Source organism: Podarcis pityusensis (genome assembly GCF_964106645.2).
Source record: "Podarcis pityusensis genome assembly, chromosome: 6".
Classification (NCBI taxonomy): domain Eukaryota; kingdom Metazoa; phylum Chordata; class Lepidosauria; order Squamata; family Lacertidae; genus Podarcis; species Podarcis pityusensis.
In genome coordinates this window covers 82097572-82123196 of record NC_138030.1, presented here as the reverse complement: position 1 = coordinate 82123196, position 25625 = coordinate 82097572, and the positions used below count along the sequence as shown (strand labels likewise).

Below are 25625 nucleotides of genomic sequence, written 5' to 3'. Positions count from 1 at the left end.
GCTGTATGGCAGAAGGCTAATTTGATGGCTAGGCAGTCCTTAATTCATATACAGTGGTACCTCTGGTTAAGAACTTAATTCGTTCCGGAGGTCCGTTCTTAACCTGAAACTGTTCTTAAACTGAGGTACCACTTTAGCTAATGGTGCCTCCTGCTGCCATCGCACGACTTCTGTTCTCATCCTGAAGCAAAGTTCTTAACCCGAGGTACTATTTTTTATAATAATAATAATAATAATAATAATAATAATAATAATTTATTATTTATGGGTTAGCAGAGTCTGTAACCTGAAGCGTCTGTAACCCGAGGCACCACTGTACTCTCAGGGCTTAGCCTGAAGTTTCTACATAGTACTAGGAGATGGAGGGATTAGTTTGGGGCTGGCTGCCAGCTGCTAAGTTACTCATTCTTCCCATCTTAAATTCTGGCCACCATGTTTCTGCATCCGCTCGCATCTAAAAGTAGTCCCCTTGGAAATTCATCAGCATTTTTGTCACATTTCTCCTCATACAGTTCTATATGCAATTTTGTCTATTATTATATTATTATTATTTATTGAGGTTATATACCGTCCTATACCCAGAGGTCTCAGGGCGGATCAGAGAAAAGATTACAACATATATAATCAGAATAAAAACAACAACCCAGTAACACCCCCCCCCCCAAAAAAGAGCCACATTTTAAATGGGTATAGGATGTCAATAAGATCAACCAAAGGCCTGGTTAAAAATAAACGTTTTTGTCTGGCGCCTAAAGGTGTATAATGAAGGTGCCAGGCGAACTTTCCTGGAAAGAGCATTCCACAGACGGGGAGCCACTGCAGAGAAGGCCGGTTCTCGTGTTGCCACCCTCTGGACCTCTTGAGGAGAAGGCACACGAAGGAGGGCCTCAGAAGATTATCTCAGGGTCCGGATATAAATGTATACACATTTTTGCAAGCAATTTCCCCTAATATAATGCATTTTTATGTTATTTATTATGCTAATATATGCATTTTCATGCAAACTTGGGGTGATGGAAGATGACGAGGGGACGGGGGTCAGTGCACAGGAGCCAAAGCAGCAGCACCCATCACCAGGGATGCCCCTGTCCCCACAAACATGGCAGGCATAGGGAGCAGTGGGAGTGGCACAATAGGAGGCTGAGGCAGTCAAGGGCCCACAGCCCAGCTTCCTAGCTGGCCAGGTGGGGCTTGCTAGCTCTGGGAGGAGGGATGTGATAGGCTTGGAGCAGGCTTGGAGCAGGTGATGGTCACCTGCCTCATCCAGCCCAGATGCCGCAATCATCATGCAAAGTATAAAAGGGCAGCAGAGCTGAGGTGCTGGGTCTGTGCAACTGCCCATGTTGATGGACCTTGGATGCTCCAGGATCTATGGACTTTGGACACATGGATTGACCCTGGACTGGGGACTTGATATACTGACTTGCCGCCAGGGAGGCCAGGGGTTCGGGACAGTGCTCTTTCAACCCACTTGGTATGAAAAATTGGACCACCCTGTATCTAAGTAGGCTATTGGGCCACTTACTGGAGGTGAACTATACAGTGGTGCCTCGCAAGACGAAATTAATCCGTTCCGCGAGAGTCTTCGTCTAGCGGTTTTTTCGTCTTGCGAAGCAACCCTATTAGCGGCTTAACGGATTAGCACTATTAGCGGTTTAGCAGCTATTAAAGGCTTAAAGGCTTAGCAGATTAGCTGCTAAAAGGCTATTAAAGGCTATTAAAGGCTTAGCAGATTAGATAAAGGGGGGGAAGCAAAAAAAAAACCTCAAGACTCGCAAGACATTTTCGTCTTGCGAAGCAAGCCCATAGGGAAATTCGTCCTGCGAAGCAACTCAAAAACGGAAAACCCTTTCGTCTAGCGGGTTTTCCGTCTTGCGAGGCATTCGTCTTGCGGGGCACCACTGTACTTCCAGTCTGCAGTTTGTTGTGACGTGCCTTGGCAAATGGTCCTTGAGAAGCACTTGCACAGACATAATGGTGATAATCATTTCTTTCTTAAATTTTATTTATACTTTTCAGATACATACTTTTCACTGATTTTTGCAGTCATTTTAAAACTTGACTTCCTTCCCCCTCTTTCTGTAGTTCCTTAACTTTATTTTTAATATCTTCTGCATATCCAGATTAATTTAATTAACTCATTTATTTAACTTCTTTAACTATATACTCTTATGTAGCTGCGGGTTATTACAATAACCCTGCCAGTGTTTTTATCTGTTTACAGTTTGTCTGTGAATGTTCAATAAACCATTTCCATTCTTTTATTAAAAGTTTGTTGTCTTGATTTCTTATTCTTCCAGTAAGTTTCACCATTTCTGCATATTCCATAAGTTTTTGTATCCATTCTTCCTTTGCTGGGATGACCTGTTTCCATTTTTGGGCAAGTAACATTCTTGCCACTGTAGTTGCATACATGAATAAATTTCTATACAATTTAGGTAGTTCTATTCCTATAATTCCCAAGAGAAAGGCTTCTGGTCTTTTTTAAAAAAAATAAACGTTATTTTAAACATCCTTTTCATTTCATTGTATGTCATTTCCCAGTAAGCCTTAACCTTACTACAAGACAGTGATACTCATTTCTAAGATAACACCTGTTAGGATACATAATCTGGGATTTACCTAGGGTTAGCCCTGCAGCAGTGAAAATCCAAGGTAGCTAACTGAATTCTCTTAATGAGATAAAGAGATTAATTAGAGGATGCATCTAATTACATTATACTAGCATGAACTTCATTTCTTCACCCATTCCACCTGCAACAAGCAAAAGGAAAACCTGTGGTGGATTTTTGGACTGGATGCTCAATGCTTCTTAATTATAAAGCAGCGACTCCCTAAACTGTGTGCTACGAGAGTTGGTATTCAATGATAAATAAATAAATTAAACACTTAAAAGTTCTCGTTGTCTCAAAGTACTCATTTGCAGAGTAAATTTCCTGCTGCACCTGCAAAATTCACTGTTTCCTTCAGATCAAATTGTATACCCCAGGATAGAAACGCAGGGAGGAACTCATCTCAGGGGATTTTTATTCTTTTGGAAAATTTAAAACAAAACAACAAATAAGGGGTTGTCTGCTATGGATTTTTTTTTGGTTTTTTGTTCATTTCAGCCACATCTCTAAACTTGTTATTATAAAGCCATTTCCGAGCTTGGGAGGAGAGGGGGTTGCGGGTTACCCCCTCCCACACACGCGGGGGCTGGCCTTTTGCCCCCGCGAGATCCAGGGAATCCCCGGGCGTGCCTGCGACCCGGCCCGCCAATCGGCGGGCTGGGGAGGCGTGGCCTAGCCTACTTAAGGCCAGGCATGCCCGGGGACCGCCCTCTTTCCCCTTGCCAGCTGAGCGGTTTTCCCATCCCACCCACCCTTAGGTTTAGCTAGCTATGACCTTGCTATGGACTCCGGTTGATCGCTGCAAGGGGCCTGGTAGGAATTTTTCCAATTTGGCGCACTGTCAGCCTTTTGGTTTTTTCGCCTACCTCGTAGCAAACGTCACAACTTCTGCGGTATTGGCGGTTAGGCATTGGCAGGGGTTTATTGTTATGCAAATGAATGGGGGGGAAGGAAGCGCCATCACCTTCCCCCAAGGAAAGGGTAGTCCGGTAGAGGACTCCGGGGGGCGTTGCCTTGTCCGAAACCTAGGGAGGTAAGGGCCTCTGGCACGCCCCCGAGCGGTGACACCCGTGGGATCCTAGTTGGCGTACTTTCCACGGCTTGTGGATAACCCTTCCATGCCGGGTAGTCGATAGGAGCCAATGCCTAAGGCCAATACCTTTCAATTCTGTAATCAATAAAGTTGTGGCCTTTTTATGCCCATTAACCTTAAATAATGTGTCCAGTGTCTTCATTTCACATGGGGGAGGGGACTTGCCACGCAATCGCATTTACATCATTAGAGGTTGGGAGTTTTTCCAGTGTCTTGCCCTTACAGTCTTGTAGAGACGAAGACACTGATAAGCTGTGATTTCATATTACCTGACTGAGTTATCTCAATCGCCATAAAATGTGCTCTGCAGTAATTCTAATAGACTCTTAAATCAATTTTATTTTTCTTTCCTTTTTTTTAAATAGCGGGTGCTGACAGTGACTCAGCTATCTGAAGTTTGGCAAGCACTGGTCTTTAGGGCATAACATTTCATGTGCCTGATCTGAAGCATTTTACTGTCCATTTTGGGGGTCACTATCAACCCCCCTTTTGGTGCTTAAACACAGAGTTGCTTTGTATACCCATTCATAAATGTAGAAAATGTAACTTCAGGATTCTTTTTTTTTTTATATAAATTTTTTATTGGTTTTTCACATTTTATAAAGACATAACACACACGTAAAAGACAAAGACAAAGAACATGTATAATTTCAAAAATCTTACTTTCTTAACTTTGGTCCTTGACTTCCCCCCACCCCCCCTTCATACATCCCAATTCCCATAATTATGTCAGCAAGTTATTATTTTACCTCCTTACCATGTTAATATTACATCTTTTGTAGAAGATTAAATTCTATCCTAAGTTGGACTCAGATTCCCTTCCATCGATTTCCCATTTTTTATTAAACATCAATCATATTGACTAGACCCAAAAATCGTAAGTGTTTTTAAAATTCTATTTTCTATTTTCCCCCCCTCCCATCCCCGGTTCGTCCCTTCCCAAGTACATGTCCACAATAACAGTTCTTAGCCTGGATTCCTCACATCCGAGGCCTTCAAGTCTCTTTCAGTCCCTCTCCGCCGGTTTTGTTGGTAGTCCTTTATGTTGGTCTTCGGATCTCGAAGGAGTTCTGTCCCAATCAAGCCAGGTTTTCTTCCCACAAGAAAACTTAAAGACAACTGCTGCAAAAGTTCCACCAGTCCTTCATATTCAGAATGGAGGCCCCCATCATATTTCTTCTTTCTTTTAAGTTCTTGAATTCCAAGTACTCCAGGGGCCTCCTCCTTCATCTTTCGCATCTTTTGCAGATTTGTAATCCATGTAATCCAAGGGTCTTCTTGTTTATAATCCACATGTGTAGGCTTCTGGTTGGTACTTTCCATCTGTGCTTTTTCCTTTCCTTGTTTAGTCTCCTTCAGTTCTTGAGATATCTGTTCCGGTTCAGCTGCAGATTTTTTCTCATTCAAATCCTGTAACTTCAGGATTCTTTCTTGGATGGGATGGGATTGTGGGATGGATGTGGCAGGGGGCCCATGTTACAAATTTCTACTGGACACCCCCCCCCCCGCAATAATTGCCGCCGACTTTCAAGACGTTCTGCTGTTGCTCCCTGCTTGCCTTCAGTTCCACTGCTCAGTGAGAGTTAAGGAAGCATTCTTCCATGCAAGTGCTTCTGAACAAGCACATGGGGATGTTGCAAGCCAAGGAGGATCAAGTGTGTGGCTGTGTTGTGGTGACACCTGTCATGCTGTCGCTGTGTGTGCTGTCACCTGTCTGTTACTGGTGCCGATGTACCTGTAAGGTGTGTGGGTGCCCACAGAGTAGCTGTGACCCCAAAGAACCCTTAATGCCCTTCCTGTTTAAGCAGTGCAGCAATTTAATATAGGAGCAGAATAGCAAAAGGGAAACCGCTTTGATAATCAGCTCTGAAATTGGGTCCCAGCTCTCTTTCATCTGTTAAACAGCTTCCTAGACATTTGCAAAATGTCTTTTTCGCTTGCTCCTAATATCTACAGTAGCTATAGGGTGTTTGTTTTGCTTTGTTTTTGTTTGCGTCCGCAAAAAATGTGTTGCTTCTTTGTCTTTGCCGAGTTGGGTGCGTCAGAAAAATAATAGTAATAGTAATTGGCTCTCTCTTTTGGAAACTGGAACAGCTTCTTCCTTTGGTTGCAATTGCTGTTGTTTTTGTTGGTTTCCACGGCAACCGTCTCCATTCAAGGCAATAAGCCACACACATGGTTTCCCTGGAAACATGCTAGCATGCTTCGAAAACAGGCCTGGAGTAAATACATTCCATATTCAGGGTCTTGGCGTTTTTATGGCTGTGCTGTTTGTGGATCATCACAGGGCATAACCAAAAGGCTTGTTTGTTTTCATTTTGTGGGCCACTTCGTCATTAGCCTTTTGAGAAACAGAAGGCATAACTACTTCTTCTTCTTTTTGTTTCTGTTTCCCCCCGCCCCTCAATTTCAGTCCTTGTCTCAGTTACCTGGATTTTTCTTTGGGTCAGCAATTTAACACATGCTCAGTACAGTGGTACCTCGGGTTAAGAACTGAATTCATTCCGGAGGTCCGTTCTTAACCTGAAACTGTTCTTAACCTGAGGTACCACTTTAGCTAATGGGGCTTCCTGCTGCTGCTGTGCCGCTGGAGCACAATTTCTGTTCTCATCCTGAAGCAAAGTTCTTAACCTGAGGTACTATTTCTGGGTTAGTGGAGTCTGTAACCTGAAGCGTATGTAACCTGAAGTGTATGTAACCCAAGGTACCACTGTATAGGCAAAGACAGTTGAGCCACCAGCCATCTCGCAAACACGCATACGCTAATAACTTGTATGGAGTGCAAAGAGAAAGTAGTTCAGTCTCTGGGATTCAGGGGCTGTGCTTGTGTAAGGTTGGGGGCGCTGAATTGTGGTGACTTGATAAAAATGTGCATTTTCAGCATTTAAGGAAGGGAAATGGGATTATTAATTCATTTGGTAGCTTTATATCTGTTTTTGGCTAGAGTCTTCAAAGTAGCTAACAACTTGTATAAAGCACAACGGCATACCCTTCAACATTTCTCTGAAAATAGGGACGTCTATATAATAATAATAATTTTATTATTTATACCCTGTCCATCTGACTGGGTTTCCCCAGCCACTCTGGGTGGCTTCCAACATATATAAATACATAATAAAACATTAAAAAACTTCCCCGTACAAGGCTGCCTTCTGATGTCTTTTAAAAGTTGCATAGCTACTTATCTCCTTGGCTTGGTGGTCACATAACTCCATACCCTTCAACATTTCTCTGATGAAAATAGGGATGTCCTAAAGAAAAGCGGGCCATTCTGGAATCAAACCAGACAACGGGACAGCTTTTGTTAATCCTGGACTTCCTCTGAAAAATGGGGACACTTGGAGGGTCTGCATACACCAAGAACCAACAACATCCCATAGTGAATAAAGAGTGATTGTGTACTGGGTGAGAGAAAAGGCCACAAGGATGTGTTCACACCAACACAGGAGAAATTATCTAAAATTAACAGCTGCAGTCAAGTGGTGCAAGCCAATAGCAGGATTCTCCACCTGATCCTATAAAGCTGCTGTCTCTTCAGCCTGAGCTGCTCATTGCTCAGGTATAGACTAGGCTGCTCATGAGTTCCTGCTCACCAGTCTTGCTTGTGCCAGAGCAAAACGTAATACTCAGGAACAGCTGGCATGGTGGTGACGGTGCCGCAGAGCTGTCATCCCGACACTGGTGCCACAGCTGCTTACATGCCAATGCAGTGCAGCATGCAAGGTCCATGGGCAAACTGGCAACATCAATCTGGTGCTCCAACCAGTGTGCCGGCACACCCTTTAACTCACTGCCTGGCACACGCGCCATCCAGATAAGTGGCAGTGAAACTAGTGTCAGGTAGGTAAAGGTTAAGAACCCCTGGACGGTTAAGTCCAATCAAAGGTGACTATGGGGTTACGGCGCTCATCTCGCTTTCAGGCCAAGGGAGCCAGTGTTTATCCACAGACAGCTTTCTGGGTCATGTGGCCAGCATGACTAAACCACTTGTGGTGCAATGGAACAGCGTGATGGAAACCAGAGAGGACCGTTACGAGTGCCAGAGCACACAGAAACGCTGTTTACCTTCCTACCCCAGCGGTACCTATTTATCTACTTGCATTGGTGTGCTTTCGAACTGCTAGGTTGGCAGGAGCTGGGACAGAGGAAAGGGAGCTCACCCCATTGCTTGGATTCAAACTGCCAACATTCTGATTGGCAAGCCCAAGAGGCTCAGTGGTTTAGACCACAGCGCCACACGCATCTTAGAACTAGCACTGTGATGCCCAGTGTTGAACTCCAAATGATATCTGCAATCAATTCTCCCATTTCTTTGCTTTCTTTTTTTTAAAAAAATAATATTTATTAAAGTTTCCATAAAAGATTAAACATAAAACATAAAAAAGAAATACACAATTCAAAAAATACACAATACCTAATCCAAAAAAGAAAAAAAAAAGAACAAAAGACAAAAGACAAAAAAGAGAGAAAAAAACAGTTAAAAACAATATCACCTTTTCATCTCCATTTTTAAATTTACTTATTTTTCTGGACCTCCTCATACCTCCCTCTTTTGTGTTCCAGTTCAAATTGTTTGTCCAGCAATTTCTTTCCCTCTTTTTTAATCCCAATCTTTAGTCTTAATATAATATAACATTAAAATTTTACCTCTTAAAAGCCAAATTTCCATTTCCTTAAACTTTTTTAATCCTAATCCTTAATCTTAATCTATCTATAACTTTAAATCCTGTACAGCTGGAAGCCGCTTATTTTCAATCCAACATCACTCTAGCATTCTTTAATTTTGCAATGTTTCTGCAGATAGTCTTTGAATTTCTTCCAATCTTCCTCCACCGACTCTTCTCCCTGGTCACGGATTCTGCCAGTCATTTCCGCCAATTCCATATAGTCCATCAGTTTCATCTGCCATTCCTCCAGTGTGGGAAGCTCTTGTGTCTTCCAATACTTTGCGATGAGTATTCTTGCTGCTGTTGTTGCGTACCTCCCATTTCTTTGCTTTCGAACTGCTACATTGGCAGGAGCTGGGACAGAGCAACAGGAGATCACCCCACGGTGGGGATTTGAACTGTCAGCCTTCCAATCAGCAAGCCCAAGAGTCTCAGTGGTTTAGACCACAGCACCATCCGTGTAGATGGCTCTGTGGCACCACATTGGCCACTCTTGATAATACTTTTACAGAAGTTGTGTGCCACCCCCACTCTCGGCAAAATTCCAGGGGGTTCCAGGCATTCCCCTGGGGTTTGTGCTCCATTGGAGAATTGAAGACTGTAGCAGCTTTAAGAAAAATGATTGATTCACATATTTACACTTTCAGTCTGCATGGAGGGAGTCCAGATCTTACAGCATGTTCATTTCAAGCAGGGCTTGTTCCCCAAAGCAGCCCTCAAGGGCATCTCTCCTAGCCGGCCTACATCCAGAGTGCCAAAGATGGACCACCTCCCTTCCTCTTCCCAGCACATCTTGCTAAAGATACTCTTTATTTCACACCCAGTAATCCTGACAACCTTCTGTCTGCCCAGGCCCAAGATTCCTCTTAGACACGCCATCAACACCTTTTGTTTTGGTAATGCCAGTATCCCTGGTGAGGCTCTGGCTTGGAAGGGAAATCTAACCTGTATTTTTTCCATTGGCCTGCAGTCCCTCCCACCCTCAATACTGCAAATAATCAAAATCCCACCATTTATTAACATCTTGGGTTTAGGGGGATCTCCCCATCTCTAATAATAATAATAATAATAATAATAATAATAATAATAATAAATAAATTATATCCTGCCCTCCCCAGCCGAAGCCGGGCTCAGGGCGGCTAACAACAATAAAACAGTACAATAGTACAACACAACACAACACTCTAAAATCATTCATTATAAAATTTATTCAAATCAACCAATGGCAACCATTGGGCCAGAGCTCCGCGAAGATTGCCAAAGGAGGGAGTCAGGCTGTGCCCTGGCCAAAGGCCTGGTGGAACAACTCTGTCTTGCAGGCCCTGCGGAAAGATGTCAAGTCCCGCAGGGCCCTAGTCTCTTGTGACAGAGTGTTCCACCACTGGTATAAGTAATCTCTTTCACTTGGTTCAGAATTTTAACTCAAACCTCAGGGCAGCCCAACTTTTCATACCAAGTGGACCTCAAGAGTACTTTGATATGGAACCTGCAGGCTGCACAGTGCCTTGTTGTGCAGGGGTGGGGAGCAAGGCCAAAATTAGAAACACACTGCAACCCTCGCACTGCCTTTCCCAAGCCAGGTAAGCGAGGTGCTGGGAGCCAGTGTGGTGTAGTGGTTAAGAGCGGTGGACTCGTAATCTGGTGAACTAGGTTCGCTTCCTCGCTCCTCCACATGCAGCTGCTGGGTGACCTTGGGCCAGTCACACTTCTCTGAAGTCTCTCAGCCTCACTCACCTCACAGAGTGTTTGTCGTGGGGGAGGAAGGGAAAGGAGAATGTTAGCCGCTTTGAGACTCCTTAGGGTAGTGATAAAGTGTGATATCAAATCCAAACTCCTTCTTCTTCTTCTTCTTCTTCTTCTTCTTCTTTGGGAAGGAGGAACAAGGCTCTGGCAGGGTCCTAGAGCACTCCCACCTCCCGCCCAAAGCCTAGCCCCTCACTCACCTAGTTTTGGGAAGGCAGTGTGAGGGCTGCGGGGGACAGGGACATAGCAAGGGGGGCGCGGTAGGTGCAGACCGCCCCGGGTGTCCCCACTGAGGGCGTGTTTGACAAAATGGTAGGTGGCACTCACCGTAGGGCTTGCAGCATTCCCGAGCCATGCATCTCTCCTGGGAGTGACACGGTGGCTTGAGCGCCCGCAGGCTCCACTCTGCCCCAAACAGTCCGCCTGTTGCCTCCTCCTCAGCTGTAGGGCAGCTGAGTGGGAGGAGGCAAGCAGACTTGGAGGCCCCGTGGAGCGTCCTGCCCCAACTCACCCCATCCCGCGGGCGGCTGGCCCCACCCCCGGGCACAGGGAACGTGTGCCACCCTAGGCACCCAATCGGCTTGCTTCATCACTGGTGGGGGATTCCTCAAATCTTGCTGAGGGCTGTCAAAAAGGCCCTCGGCCCACACATTGGAGCACCCTACTGTAGCTCCTGAGTTAAGAGCTGCATATAGTAGTTGGCATTATTGCCCCCTCTACCAGTCTGTTTCTTTGTCCTCAGACACACTTTATTTTTTTTTTTGCCTGCCATGCTATCTGCTTTCCAAACATAGCATCTCTCTCTCTCTCCTTTCATGCTGGAGATGTCTGAGAAAAAACCCTTCTCGTCTCTTTGACTCTTCTTAAGATTATGTGCCTGTGTTCTCATTCCCTTTGGCACTTCCTCAAGTGCCGTCATGTATCATCCAGAAACACAAGATAACACGCACAGCCTTCTGGGGTTCTATTTGCTGGGGAGTTGGCAGATTTATGGGGCTGTCTTTTTTGCTATCCGTCAGAGCCCATGCCAAACATACTGTGACAGGCCTAGGTGTACCACCGCAAAGAACTCTCCGATACCATGCACCTTGGGCGATGAATACACTTCCAGTGGAATCAGTTATTTCAAAATCCTTCGTGGGGCCAAAGGACCTGAAGATATTTCATTGGCAGCACAAGTTGAACACTGCTGTGTTAAAATCTCAGTGACAGGTTTGGCTTCTGTAAATAACTGGTGAACGCTAGGGATATCCATGCACAGTTCTGAGTCATGACCTCGGGGGGAAAGACATAGCTGATGTTTAGGAAGAGGTTGTAGCAGCACATGGTCAATGGCCCAATCTAGTTTTAGAGACGGTCCTGAAGGTCAAGTGATGCCACGTAAGGGTGTTTCTTGACACCAGTTTTCTTCAGTAATTGTAGTGCTTTTCTCAGGCAAACAACACTCTGACAAAATGGCATACAGTGGTACCTCGGGTTAAGTACTTAATTCGTTCCGGAGGTCCATACTTAACCTGAAACTGTTCTTAACCTGAAGCACCACTTTAGCTAATGGGGACTGCTGCTGCTGCCGCGCTGCCGGAACACAATTTCTGTTCTCATCCTGAAGCAAAGTTCTTAACCTGAAGCACTGTTTCTGGGTTAGCGGAGTCTGTAACCTGAAGCGTATGTAACCTGAAGCATATGTAACCCGAGGTACCACTGTACTAACATACTGCTCACCCACAAGCCGGACGGCAACTGTGCTTGCCTCTCAACCAACCACAGCACACACAAACTGATGGTCGCTATTATTTGAAACTTTCTAGCAGTGCATCAGGTTTACCCAATATGGTGTCCTCAGATATTTTTGATTACTACTCCCATTAGCTTCAGCCATCCTAGCCAATGCTCGGGGATAGTGGGAGTGGCCCACATCTGAAGGGCTATCCCTCCACTCCACATTTTGGTGGGATTCCTTCCAATTTAGGGAGGTAAATCAAGGCATCAAGAAGCTGTAACATACCCTCCAACATTCCTCAGACGAAAATAGGGACATTTCTCACTCCTCCTGCAACTGACCCTCCTCAACCCCCCCCCCCATTTTTGTCGCCCCACTGCCCCCGCAGAGCCTTTCCTGTCAGAAGACAGGTGAGTGCCTTTAGTGGGACACAGCACATACACCCTCCACTGTCCTGAGAAAGCCCCTTAAACCGGATTTTATTATTTTATTCTATTTTATTATTTGGCAGATTTACAAAAAGAAAAACAGACACCAATAATTTTTTTAAAAGAGCAAAATTAGGCATGGATACACAAAGCATATATATATATATATATATATATATATATATATATATATATGACTCCTTGCCCTCCATTCCCTTTCTTCTTGCCCAGGGCAACCCTGCCCTCTGCCTGCCCCTCAGAGCCAGCACATCATGTGGGGTTTGGCCTTGATGTGGTGGCCTCTCCTCCTGTTCACCCACTCTCCAGGAGCTGCTACGAGCTGCCTAAGAGAGGACCCAGCAGTGGCAGCCACGGCGAGGCAACGGGATCGCAGCCCTTGAAGCCACCCCTGTCATCACTCGGGATAAGCACCAGCTCATGTGACATTACACCACAGCGGGTGGCACTGTGGTCTAAACCACTGAGCCTCTTGGACTTGCCAATCAGACGGTCAACTGTTCGAATCCCCGTGACAGAGTGAGTTCCCGTTGCTCTGTCCCAGCTCCTGCCAACCTAGCAGTTCGAAAGCATGCCAGTGCAAGTAGATAAATAGGTACCGCTGTGGCAGGAAGGTAAACAGCATTTCCATGCGCTCTGGTTTCTGTCACGGTGTTCCGTTGCACCAGAAGCGGTTTAGTCCTGCTGGCCACATGACCCGGAAAGCTGTCTGTGGACAAAAGCCGGCTCCCTTGGCCTGAAAGCGAGATGAGCGCCACAACCCAATAGCCGCCTTTGACTAGACTTAGCCGCCGAGGTGTCCTTTATCTTTACTTACCTGACACTAGTTTCACTGCCACTTATCTGGATGGAGCGGGTGCCAGGCAGTGAGTTTGAGGGTGTGCTGGTGCACTGGTTGGAGCACCAGATTGATGTTGCCAGTTTGCCCATGAACCTTACATGCTGCACTGCACTGGCCATGTAAGCAGCTGTGGTACCAATGTCGGGATGACAGCTCTGCGGCACCGTCTTCACCATGCCAGCTGTTCCTGGGTATTACGTTTTGGTCTGCCACAGGCAGGACTAGTGAGCAGGAACTCATGAGCTGAAGTCTGCTGATGCTGGATTTTGTCCATATGTAAAAGCCCTTGCACACAAACATTTATTTTGCACTCTGTTCGGTTCATGTACGTAAGTGCAGAGGCTGGGAGAAGTGAGTGTAAAGACAGCTGCAGATATTTGCTTTGCTTTTCCCAGCTCACTTACCTCCCTTTCCTGTACATCAATTTTGCTGTAAAGGCAAATGCTGACCACTCCCAACAGTTTAGTTTACATAGGTTTTGGGGTTTTTAAACTAGACTTCTGTAATATTTTATTAGTACTGATGCCAACCAGCAGATGTCGCTCTTTACTGTGAGCAAACATCTTGAGAAAACTTCAGATTCTAATATATTCCATTTTCGGAGGAGGGGCGATCCTCTTGCCAAGCATCTCAGTTACATCAAAAGGCCTTAACGATGGGGTAAAATGTTTGGCACTAATTCCTCCAGTAATTAGGTTAACGCCGTGATGCCTTTTAAAGAGACTTGGAGAATTACTTCATGTGTCAGTCAGTCTAAATCCAAAGTGATCGGCAGTTTATTTTAATTTTTTTGGATGTTAAATATTAATTTTTAAAGAAATCTCTGTCAAAGCAGGTCACTGCTAAGTGATCTTAATTGGTTGAGAATTGGGGGGGGGGGGACTTGTGCGATTCTTATTCTGCATTCAAAGAAAGATCTTGCTCCCAACATCACTGAAGGTTTCAATCCAACCCTCCTCCCTCAAACCCTTTTTACACTCTTTTCTGACACTGTTAATTGGGACAATATTCTTGATCGAAGAACAGATGTTTGCACCTCGAGCACGAGGAAGCCCATGTGCCTAGGCGCAGCAGGCTGATACCCCCTAGCAGGGCTTACTCAAACGGCAGGTCGGAGCACACAGGAAAAGCGGTTCTCGTGGAATCAGAAACTTGCTTTCCTGCACAGAAAGGTCAGAAGTCAAGATGCTCTCATGTCTTTTCCTTTCCATTTTCCTGCACGCAACCCAGTTCAGTCTGTGTCTTGAGAAGGACGTTATGGTAGGGTGGCACTGTGCTCTATAGAGAGCAGTCCTCTGATCGCAGGGCTATCGGACGACAGTCCTCTATTTGAAAGGCTGTCTGGTCCAAGTCTGGTTTGAAGGTAAAAAACCCAGACAGCAGGTCACCTGGTCACATTTCTCCTTATTATAGCAAGATGTATTGCATTTCTCCTTTATATCACAGCAATCCTTTCTAAAGTTGTGCCTACACATCTGAATTAGCATGTGTAAATTTTATGCAAAACTGTACCTCTTTTTGTGATGATGCATTTTCATTATTATTATTAATTACATTTGCCTGCAGCCTCATAACATCTCTAAGGAAGCTTACAATTAATAAGTAAAAAACCCCTCTGCAAATGGCAAAATGAGGCATAAAACTGTAAGAATAAAAAAGCAACAAAAATACAGCAGAAAGATAAAACATGCCATGATTCAAAAGTTAGAACACAAATTTTGAAAGCAAGAGGTTTTATTAAGACAGTTGGTTTTTGGTTTTTGTTTCGTTTTAATTTGGGCAAAGTCTAAGTGGCCATTCTAAGCTATGGAAAACTGCAAAACCCATTATTCACATTTGGCCAGATTTAAACCACTGAGCCTCTTGGGCTTGCCGATCAGAAGGTCGGTGGTTCGAATCCCTGCGACAGGGTGAGCTCCCGTTGTTCGGTCCTTGCTCCTGCCAACCTAGCAGTTCAAAAGCACATCAAAGTGCAAGTAGATAAATAGGTACCACTACGGCGGGAAGGTAAACGGCGTTTCTGTGCGCTGCTCTGGTTCGCCAGAAGCGGCTTAGTCATGCCGGCCACATGACCCAGAAGCTGTACGCTGGCTCCCTCGGCCAGTAAAGCGAGATGAGCGCTGCAACCCCAGAGTCGGTCACGACTGGACCTAACAGTCAGGGGTACCTTTACCTTTACCTAAAGCTATGATAAATTTTGCACAGAACACAGGTGTAGCCTCCACAGTCTCTACCCACAGATCCTGCAGTCTAAATGGTTATGAAGGCAAGAGGGAAGGAGGAAAATAATGTGCAGATAAAATAACAGATGTGAGGAATGTGGCCTGGGGAGGGACTTGAAGTGGTCTTCACTTCAGGTTGAATGGCATTGAGGACTGTATTTGTTCCCCTGGCTTTGTAGATTCGTGTCCCTGTATGCAGTGTCAGCAGAGAGAATGGGAATGTAAACAGAAGGCAGAGGGAGAACTGGAATTCTTAAACTACCTGACATTTATTTTCCATAATAAATTGCACTTTTGCATGTCATGGCTCACCGATAGATGCATTTCTGTGCACACTTCTCCCCAATATATGCATTTTTGAGGGTACACATCGCTTGGCTGGAGAAGTGCATTGCAAAATTAAGAAAATAAATTGAAGGAATGCTGTGTTTTGACTCCTGTATTGTTTTGGGAAGGGTGAGTTTGTAAGGTTCTCCTTAAAAACTGCAACCTGAACAGAATTTCTCTCCCCCCACCCCAACCTTTAGCATAGACGACAACATTTTGTTGCAGCCACGCCACTTCTTGCTATACATTTTAATTGTCCCCGGAGTTGCCCATTAACCGCTTGCCTTTTCTTTTCTAGAGTCACTTTGCCTAAAAGATGGTCCCAGGTGCCTGTCGAGCTCTTGCCAAAAGGATCCGGAATGTGGCGGTGCTGCCGCAGAGGGTGGCTGCGGCTGTCCGGACTTGTCAGGTGTCACCCCAGCCAAAAGGTGTGCCAAGCAACCCTACGACCCTTGCTCCTCCAGCCCGTGTCTTCACAACGCCACCTGCTCAAGCGCTGCAGGGAACCTCAGCTTTACTTGCACCTGCCCTGCGGGGTACGCCGGACCTACGTGCGAAACTGCTGCCAGCACCTGCGGCTCGCATTTCTGTGGCCACGGAGGCACGTGCTTGGAGGAGCCCGGTGGTCCCACTTGCCTCTGTACAGAAGGGTACACAGGTCCATCCTGTGAAACTGACATTGATGAATGCTTTTCCAGCCCTTGCCTCAACGGAGCAGTGTGCAGGGACCGGGTCCGTGGGTACGCCTGCTACTGTGTGCCAGGGTACCAAGGGAAGCACTGTAACCTGGAAGTGGATGAATGTGCTTCAGATCCTTGCCTGAATGGTGCCACATGCCTCAACCTGATAGGGAAATATGAGTGTGTTTGCCCTCTTGAGTACACAGGTAAGAGCTCATTCATTCATTCATTATATTAGATTCATATACCACCCTTCAACATAAGATCCCAGGGCGGTTCACAAAATAAAATACAAAATAAAAACATGGAAATAATTATTATTACTATTTATTTATTTATTGAATTTATATACCACCCAATACCCAGGGGTCTTAGGGCGGCTCACAGAAAAAAATCAAGATATAAAACCACAAAATACATAATAAAAATAAAAAACAACAACCCAATTGCCCCCCTCAGTTGATTGTAGAGCACCCAGAGATGGTGAATGTCGAGGAGCTTGACTCTCCATTGGAATCCTTCCACAGAGCAGTTGTTGGTAGATCACTCTGTTTATTGGGGGGGGGGGGTTTGGAAGATCTCTATACATTTGCAGAAGCATCACACCCATCACAGTGGTTGGGTGTCACAGTGTACAATGTCCAATGAATAACAAACAAGATTACTAATTTCCTAATTAACGTGGCACCTCAAAGTCTTTTCTTTGGAAGTGCCTGAAAGCTGCTTCTGCAGAAACCTTGGCTGATCACACTTCTTAAAACCCTGATCTGCAGCTTCAAGAGTAATGTGCAGATTGAAACATAATTATCCTTCAGATTTCATACTTCTCTGGGTTTTCTGCTGTATAGTTTGTACATGGTTCTTCTCACTATTCTTCTGTAGCATGGAATCCACCTCTGATGGCAGTCAGCAGGGGTGGTGAACCACTTACTCTCCTGTGTGTCAGCGAGTAAGCACATACTTTCTTGTGCATTGTCAAAACAGCAAAACAATCACACACCCCCTTCCCACAGACACATCTAAAAGGCTGTAGAATATTAATCAGTCAGAAGCCTGGCTGAAGAGGAATGTTTTCACCTGGCACCTAAAAATATGTGATGAAGGCACCAGGCAAGCCTCCCTGGGGAGAATATTCTACAAACAAGGGGCCACTGCAGACAAGGCCCAGTCTCGTGTTGCCACCTCCGGACTTTAACTGGAGGAGGCACATGAAGAAGGGCCTCAGATGATGAGCGCAGTGTCCGGGTCGGTTTATATAGGGAAAGGCGGTCTTTGAGGTATTGCAGTCCTCAAAGGCTTTGTAGGTCAAGAACAGCATTTTGAATTAGGCCCGGAAGCTAACTGGCAGCCAGTGCAGTCGGGCCAGCATTAGTGTAATATGCTCAAACTGTCTTGCTGAGATGAGCAACCTGGGTAGTGAATTCTGCACCAGCTCAAGCTTCTGATTCCTACTGATATAAACAGTTTGTACTTTGCAAGCATAGATGCATTTTCCTGCCTGTGACCAGGTGGAACTCCTTTTTCTCACCAAACCCAAGGCCGATTCAGGTGCGTGGTGTCAGGAGCAGGTCAGCAATAAGTCGCACGCTGCCAGCAAAGCTAACTCTTTATTCAAAGAAGCAGTCTTGAAAGACCTACACTGGTTTCCAGTACGTTTCCGAGCACAATTCAAAGTGTTGGTGCTGACCTTTAAAGCCCTAAACGGCCTCGGTCCAGTATACCTGAAGGAGCGTCTCCACCTCCATTGTTCTGCCCGGACACTGAGGTCCAGCGCCGAGGGCCTTCTGGCGGTTCCCTCGCTGCGAGAAGCCAAGTTACAGGGAACCAGGCAGAGGGCCTTCTCGGTAGTGGCGCCCGCCCTGTGGAACGCCCTTCCACCAGATGTCAAAGAGAAAAATAACTACCAAACTTTTAGAAGACATCTAAAGGCAGCCCTGTTTAGGGAAGCTTTTAACGCTTAGTAGGTTATTGTATTTTAGTGTTTTGTTGGAAGCCACCCAGAGTGGCTGGGGGGCTCCGTCAGATGGGCGGGGTATAAATAATAAATTATTATTATTATTATTATTATTATTATTATTATTATTGGCCAGATCTAGTAAGAGCAGCAAGTCTCCCCAGTAGATCTTTCTCCAAGGCAGTTGTGAAGACTGAATGGATGTTCTCGCCTTCCCACAGCTAGCTAAGGCTCCTCCTCCCTTGGCTCCTTCCCAAGCAATCTGAGACTCTGACGCCTTGTCTGCCTTTGCTCCACTATCTTCATACCTCTTCCGGTGCGGAGAGACCAGAGGAGAGGGAAGCTGGTCGCAGAAGGAGGTGGGGTGCCCCTGGCTTCTACCGTAGCCTGCCTGATCTCTGCCTCTTGGTGTCTTTGCCCCAGTTCCTATCACTAGCTGCATTTAGCACTACACTGGAATTGTGCAGAGGCAGGGAAGTGTCTCTGCAGGGTACATTCAGTTTCCCTACTGTATAAACAAGTCAGTTGCTCTCCTTACTCCCGAATCTTATTTATTAAAAAGTAGCACTCCTATACTGCAGCTATTAAAGAGTCACTTTTTCATTTTTTTATACAACTCTTAAGTTGAAAAGGATGGTTAAGTGGTGAATGCCTACAGCAGGAGCAGGAAACCTGCAGCTGTCTAGATTTTCCTGGACTATGACTCCCATCATCCCTGACAATTAGCCATGCAGGCAGGGACCCCTGGGAGATGAGTTCAGCAGCTTCGGGGGGGGGGGATCACATGTTTCCCAACCCTAGCCTACAGCTAACACACAAATGAAACCTGCAAGATTATATGTTCGAAAAACAGCAGAGGGAAAGGTAAAAGAATAGGAAAACAATTCATTCGGCATGCAAGCTTTTGCATTATGTCAGATATGCAAGCTTTTGCATTATGTCAGATTTGATGCAGCTCAAAAAGAGGAAATGGAAGAGAGCATAGCATGTAGCGCAAACTGCACTCTGTTACAGGGCCAAAGTACATGCTTTTTAAAAAAAAAAATGCATGCTTAAGCAGCCCGTTTTTGTTTTGAAGGAGAAGCAGCTGCACAGAGCCCTGAACTGGATAGTGCTCCAAATTTAGGCTGGTGTTCCATGCAGTTCCCCACAGAACCCTGTTTGCCCTCAAAGGCACTGTTTTGAACCCTTGCTCTGCTGACTTCATGCCAGTGAGCGCTTCCTATATGCTGCTAAACCGTGGCTTTGCAGATCAATTGGCACCTGCCCAGACAATGCCTCCTGACCCCTAAAGCCTGTCTGTGGAGTAGTCATGTTCAGACAATTTCCTGCTCACCGTTGAGGTCTCGTTTCCATTCATCCACAGTCCATTCCTTTCTTTTCTATGGAGAGGGTTTATTGAGCAAGCCATGCAACGTACTAGATTCTGTCTCTTTTTTTCCAAATGCCCTTCTGTATCTTCCACAACTGTCAGTCATCTTTGCCTTCCCAGCTCTCCGTGCCCACTAAGGTGTTCTAGCAATCTTCTTGACCTACAGTATTGTATACAACTTTCTCTCTCATATTCATGACTACCAGGGTCATTCTTAGCTGTGCTTCCTACTGCTCCTACATAATGTAGCCAGTAGCTTCATTATTCTGTTGCAACCTCTGGACACGCAATTTCATTACATTACTGACTACCACGTAAAATTATCTCTAACCATTTAATCGATAGACTGAGGCTACTGTATGAAAATGAAATTCCAGGCTCTTGTTTCACAATAACAATCACAATAATTTTATTATTTATACTTTGCCCATCTGGCTGGGTTTCCCCAGCCACAATGTGCAACAGCTTTCCAAAGAATCTTATACTTTTGCACTGTCTTAAAAGTGAATGTTAATTTATCCAAACGTGGGTATCTAATAACCCAGTTCTTTGAAAGCCCCCGAATTACCTCCTCATATATTTTGCATATATTTTGCAAACACAACCAATCCCTTGTGCATTTTAAAAATCACTTTGGGTCCCTATTTCACCTGCCATACAAGCAGAACCAACTAATCATTATTGAATATACTTGGCATTTGCATTGCATGTGAACTAAACTAGCAAACTCTCAAGTGGGGAAAGAAACCGCAGCTGGAGGTCAGTGCAATATGTTCTCAGTAATTCCATTTTTACAGAGCGGATTTCTCAGGCATGCAAAATCTCCCCATGAAATTTCCTATAATACCCTTTAATATTGGACATAGTCTATAACAGTCAGTTCCTGAGCTTTGGTCACCTTTACTTGAAGACAGAGAGAAAGCATCTGTTTGCCGTTTGATAGTACTCCTTTGTAAGTAAGTTCTGCTAAAATCAAAGAGACTGACTTCTAAGGCAGCAGTCCAAACCAAGATCCACCCAAATGAGCATGTTAGGGTCCATTGGAGCTCCATCTCAGCTGACCAATTCCTGGGACAGGAGAGCTACACTGACGTAAGCCCCACATCCTGGCTCAATAGGATGTAGGTGGCACTGTGGTCTAAACTACTGAGCATCTTGGGACCATCGACTGTGGGGAGGACTGCAGGGCCTGCTCCCAACTGGCCCAGGGGGTGTGGCCCAGGCCCTTATTTGGAACAAACTTTTGGGGAAGTGTGGGAAGTGTTTTGCCATTGCTTCCCTGTTCCAGGTGGTTAATGTGCTTTAAAATGTCCTCAAGCAGTCGGTGGCAATTTAAATTTTTATTTCTTTTTTTCCTTTTTTCCTTTGTTGGGGGTGGGATGGATATTTGGTTGGGGATTAATTTTAGTATAAAATTGCTAATGGATTGAAGTTGAATCCTGACAAGACAGAAGTACTGTTTTTGGGGGACAGGGGGCGTGCTGGTGTGGAGGACTCCCTGGTCCTGAATAGGGTAACTGTGCCCCTGAAGGACCAGGTGCGCAGCCTGGGAGTCATTTTGGACTCACAGCTGGCCATGGAGGCGCAGGTCAATTCTGTATCCAGGGCAGCTGTCTACCAACTCCACCTGGTACGCAGGCTGGGACCCTACCTGCCCGCGGACTATCTCGCCAGAGTGGTGCATGCTCTAGTTATCTCCCGCTTGGACTACTGCAATGCACTCTACGTGGGGCTACCTTTGAAGGTGACTCGGAAACTACAACTAATCCAGAATGCGGCAGCTAGACTGGTGACTGGGGGCGGCCGCCGAGACCACATAACACCGGTCTTGAAAGACCTACACTGGCTCCCAGTATGTTTCTTTTTCTTTTCTTTTTTTTTAAATAATTTTTATTAACAGGCCAATCACATCACATTATCCAAATCACATTAGTTCCAAATTATACAGCCAAATTTTAAATTTTTTGGGGGGTACCCATACATCAAGCTCCGCACGTGTCCAAAACTCCGAACGAGTCCAAACATCACTTATATTACTGCTTTAATTAGACAGTTCTATCCAGTTCAATCTAGATAGTCCTTTATTACTTTCTTTCTCTTCTTGTTGTTATCGTATATTCCTTTCTTTGCGATCTCTGATAATTTTCACAAGCAGATTGAAAACAGGCATCCTCTGTGTGGGTTTTGTACTCTTCAAAGATCCTATCGCTCAGGGACAGCCTCTGTTCAACGCTTCCATAAAAAAATAATCTTCGGTCTGTCCTTTACTTTTCTCAGGCTTGCCAAATAAATCAAGTGAATCAGGAGGCTCTGTCAGGTCAAGCTTGCGTTCCAACATTCCTTCTCTTTCGAACGATCCTGATTCTCCTCCCCCTGTCCTTCTTTCTCCGGCAAGCCTGTCTTGGCGAGATGCCATTTTTTAACTGCGTCATAAAAATTTTCCTCTTTCTCACCGTTCACCAATCCTCTCTCCTGTTATAATCCATCCCACACAGTTCTTGAATTCCTGCTTGTGATTAATAAAAACGCAACGATCTTATTTCTATCTGGGGTGAAGGGTTATTAATATCACATCGTGCAAAGAAAAAAAAAGTTTTTTCTCCACCCCCCCTTCATTCCAAACATACAGTCTCCTAGTGGTGATTCATCAGAAGATTTACTTATCCATCCGTCACTCCCGGTCACAGAGATCCATAAATCAGCAGTCTTATCCTCGAACATTACTTGATGTATGTGCTTCAGCTTCATTCCAATCATATGTTTCCAATTATAATTCCGAGCTGAAGCTAACTAGCACGTGCTAATTGGAATCGGTGTCAGGAAGATCTGACTTCACCGAGGGCTCGTGCCAAGTGTTCGGCACCCCCATCTCTCGGATCAGGGGGTGCATTGTGAACACCGCTGGCAATGCAGCGCCCCCCGTCTCCTGGGGGGGGAGAAGACTGCATACTTCCCATAGCAGCCCCTTAATTACCTCGTATGGGTCAGAGAGATGTTATTGTCGGCCATCTTCCAACGCGCCACCTGGTGGCCCCCCCCCGGCTCCCAGTATGTTTCTGAGCACAATTCAAAGTGCTGGTGTTGACCTTTAAAGCCCTAAACGGACTTGGCCCAGTATACCTGAAGGAGCGTCTCCACGCCCATTGTTCTGCCCGGACGCTGAGGTCCAGCGCCGAGGGCCTTCTGGCAGTTCCCTCATTGCGAGAAGCAAAGCTACAGGGAACCAGGCAGAGGGCCTTCTCGGTAGTGGCGCCCGCCCTGTGGAACGCCCTCCCATCAGATGTCAAAGCGATAAATAACTACCTGACATTCAGAAGACATCTTAAGGCAGCCCTGTTCAGGGAAGTTTTTAGTCTGTGATATTTTAGTGTATTTTTGGTTTCTATGGAAGCCGCCCAGAGTGGCTGGGGAAACCCAGCCAGATGGGCGGGGTACAAATAATAAATTATTATTATTATTATTATTACTAATCAGAAGTTTGGCGGTTCGAATCCCCACAACAGAGTGAGCTTCCATTGCTCTGTCCCACCTCCTGCCAACCTAGAAGTTCGAAAGCACACCAGTGCAAGTAAATAAATAGGTACCGCTGTGGTGGGAAGGTAAACAGCATTTCTGTGTGCTCTGGTTTCCATCACGGTGTTCCGTTGCACCAGAAGCAGTTTAGTCATGCTGGCCACATGACCCAGAAAGCTGTCTGTGGACAAACGCCAGATCCCTTGGCCTGAAAGCGAGATGAGTGCCGCAACCCCATAGTCGCCTTTGACTGGACTTAACCGTCCAGAGCAGTGCAGGGAAACACTGTTTACCTTCCCGCCGGAGCGGTGCCTATTTGTCTACTTGTACTGCATGATTTTGAACTGCTAGGTTGGCAGGAGCAGGGACCGAGCAATGGGAGCTCAGCCTGTCACGGGGATTTGAACCGCCGACCTTCTGATCGGCAAGCCCTAGGCTCTGTGGTTTAACCCACAGTGCCATCCACGTCCCTTAGCATAGAGTTAGCTATACTTATATTCAGTGAAATCAATAGGCTTAAATTCCTCAGCAGATTTTGATGTGGGCCAGTATGTCTCAACCCCTTCATGGATCACTGCCTTGCCATGGCGAAGGGGCTTGAATAACTCAGAGAAGCTATGAACTATACCAAGCAGGGCACCCAAGATGAACAGGTCATAGTGGAGAGTTTTGACCAAACGTGATCCACCTGGAGGAGGAACCGGCAAGCCACTCCAGTATCCCTGCCAAGAAAACTCCATGGACAAAGACAACAGGCATATAAAAGTTATGACGCTGGAAGATGAGCCCCTCAGGTCGGAAGGTGTCCAACATGCTACTGGGGAAGAGAGGAGGACAAGTACAAGTAGATCCAGAGCTGATGAAGCGGCTGGGCCAAAGCCGAAAGGACGCTCAGTTGCGGATATGCATGGAAGCGAAAGGAAAGTCTAACGCTGTAAAGAAAAATATTGCATAGGAACCTGGAATGTAAGAACCATGATCCTGGGTAAGTTGGATGTGGTCAAAAATGAGATGGCAAGAATATTGACATCCTGGGCATCAGTGAACTAAAATGGACGGGAATGGGCAAATTCAGTTTGGATGACTATCATATCTACTACTGTGGGCAAGAAACCCGTAAAAGAAATGGAGTGGCCCTCATATGCAAGAAAGCAAAGTGGCTGTCCAATGAGGCCTTACAAATAGCGGGGGAGAGAAGGCAAGCAAAATGCGAGGGAGATAGTGAAAGATACAGGAATTTGAATGCAGATTTCCAAAGAATAGCAAGGAGAGACAAGAAGGCTTTCTTAAATGAGCAATGCAAAGAAATAGAGGAAAACAACAGAATGGGAAGAACTAGAGATCTGTTTCAAGAAAATCGGAAATATGAAAGGAACATTTCGTACAAAGATTACCATAATAAAGGACAAAAGTGGTAAGGACCTAACAGAAGCAGAAGACATCAAGAAGAGGTGGCAAGAATACACAGAGGAATTATACCAGAAAGATATGGATGTCTCGTACACCCCAGGTAGTGTGGTTGCTGACCTTGAGCCAGACATCCTGGAGAGTGAAGTCAAATGGGCCTTAGAAAGCACTGCTAATAAACAAGGCCAGTGGAAGTGATGGTATTCCAGCTGAACTATTTAAAATTTTAAAAGACGATACTGTTAAGGTGCTACACTCAATATGCCAGCAAGTTTGGAAAACTCAGCAGTGGCCAGAGGATTGGAGAAGATCAGTCTACATCCCAATCCCAAAGAAGGGCAGTGCCAAAGAATGCTCCAACTACCGCACAATTGCACTCATTTCACATGCTAGCAAAGTTATGCTTAAAATTCTACAAGGAAGGCTCAAGCAGTATGTGGACCGAGAACTCCCAGAAGTGCAAGCTGGATTTAGAAGAGGCAGAGGAACCAGAGACCAAATTGCAAACATGCGCTGGATTATGGAGAAAGCTAGAGAGTTCCAGAAAGACATCTACTTTTGCTTCATTGACTATGCAAAAGCCTTTGACTGTGTCGACCACAGCAAACTATGGCAAGTTCTTAAAGAAATGGGAGTGCCTGAGCACCTCATCTGTCTCCTGAGAAATCTCTATGTGGGACAAGAAGCTACAGTTAGAACTGGATATGGAACAACTGATTGGTTCAAAATTGGGAAAGGAGTACGACAAGGCTGTATATTGTCTCCCTGCTTATTTAACTTATATGCAGAATTCATCATGCGAAAGGCTGGGCTGGATGAATCTGAAGCCGGAATTAAGATCGCCGGAAGAAATATCAACAACCTCAGATATGCAGATGACACAACCTTGATGGCAGAAAGTGAGGAGGAATTAAACAACCTTTTATTGAGGGTGAAAGAGGAGAGCGCAAAATATGGTCTGAAGCTCAACATCAAAAAAACGAAGATCATGGCCACTGGTCCCATCACCTCCTGGCAAATAGAAGGGG

General features: G+C 45.4%; 1 protein-coding gene across 1 annotated transcript in view; it reads left to right on the top strand.

Moving 5' to 3' along the window:
* The window catches only part of CRB1 (crumbs cell polarity complex component 1), a 153470-nt gene that overhangs the window by 19154 nt on the left and 108691 nt on the right, over positions 1-25625 (top strand). The window contains exon 2 of the mRNA XM_081010755.1: positions 15970-16557. Coding sequence (XP_080866881.1) covers positions 15970-16557 — 588 coding nt within the window. The remainder of the gene's footprint in view (positions 1-15969; positions 16558-25625) is intronic.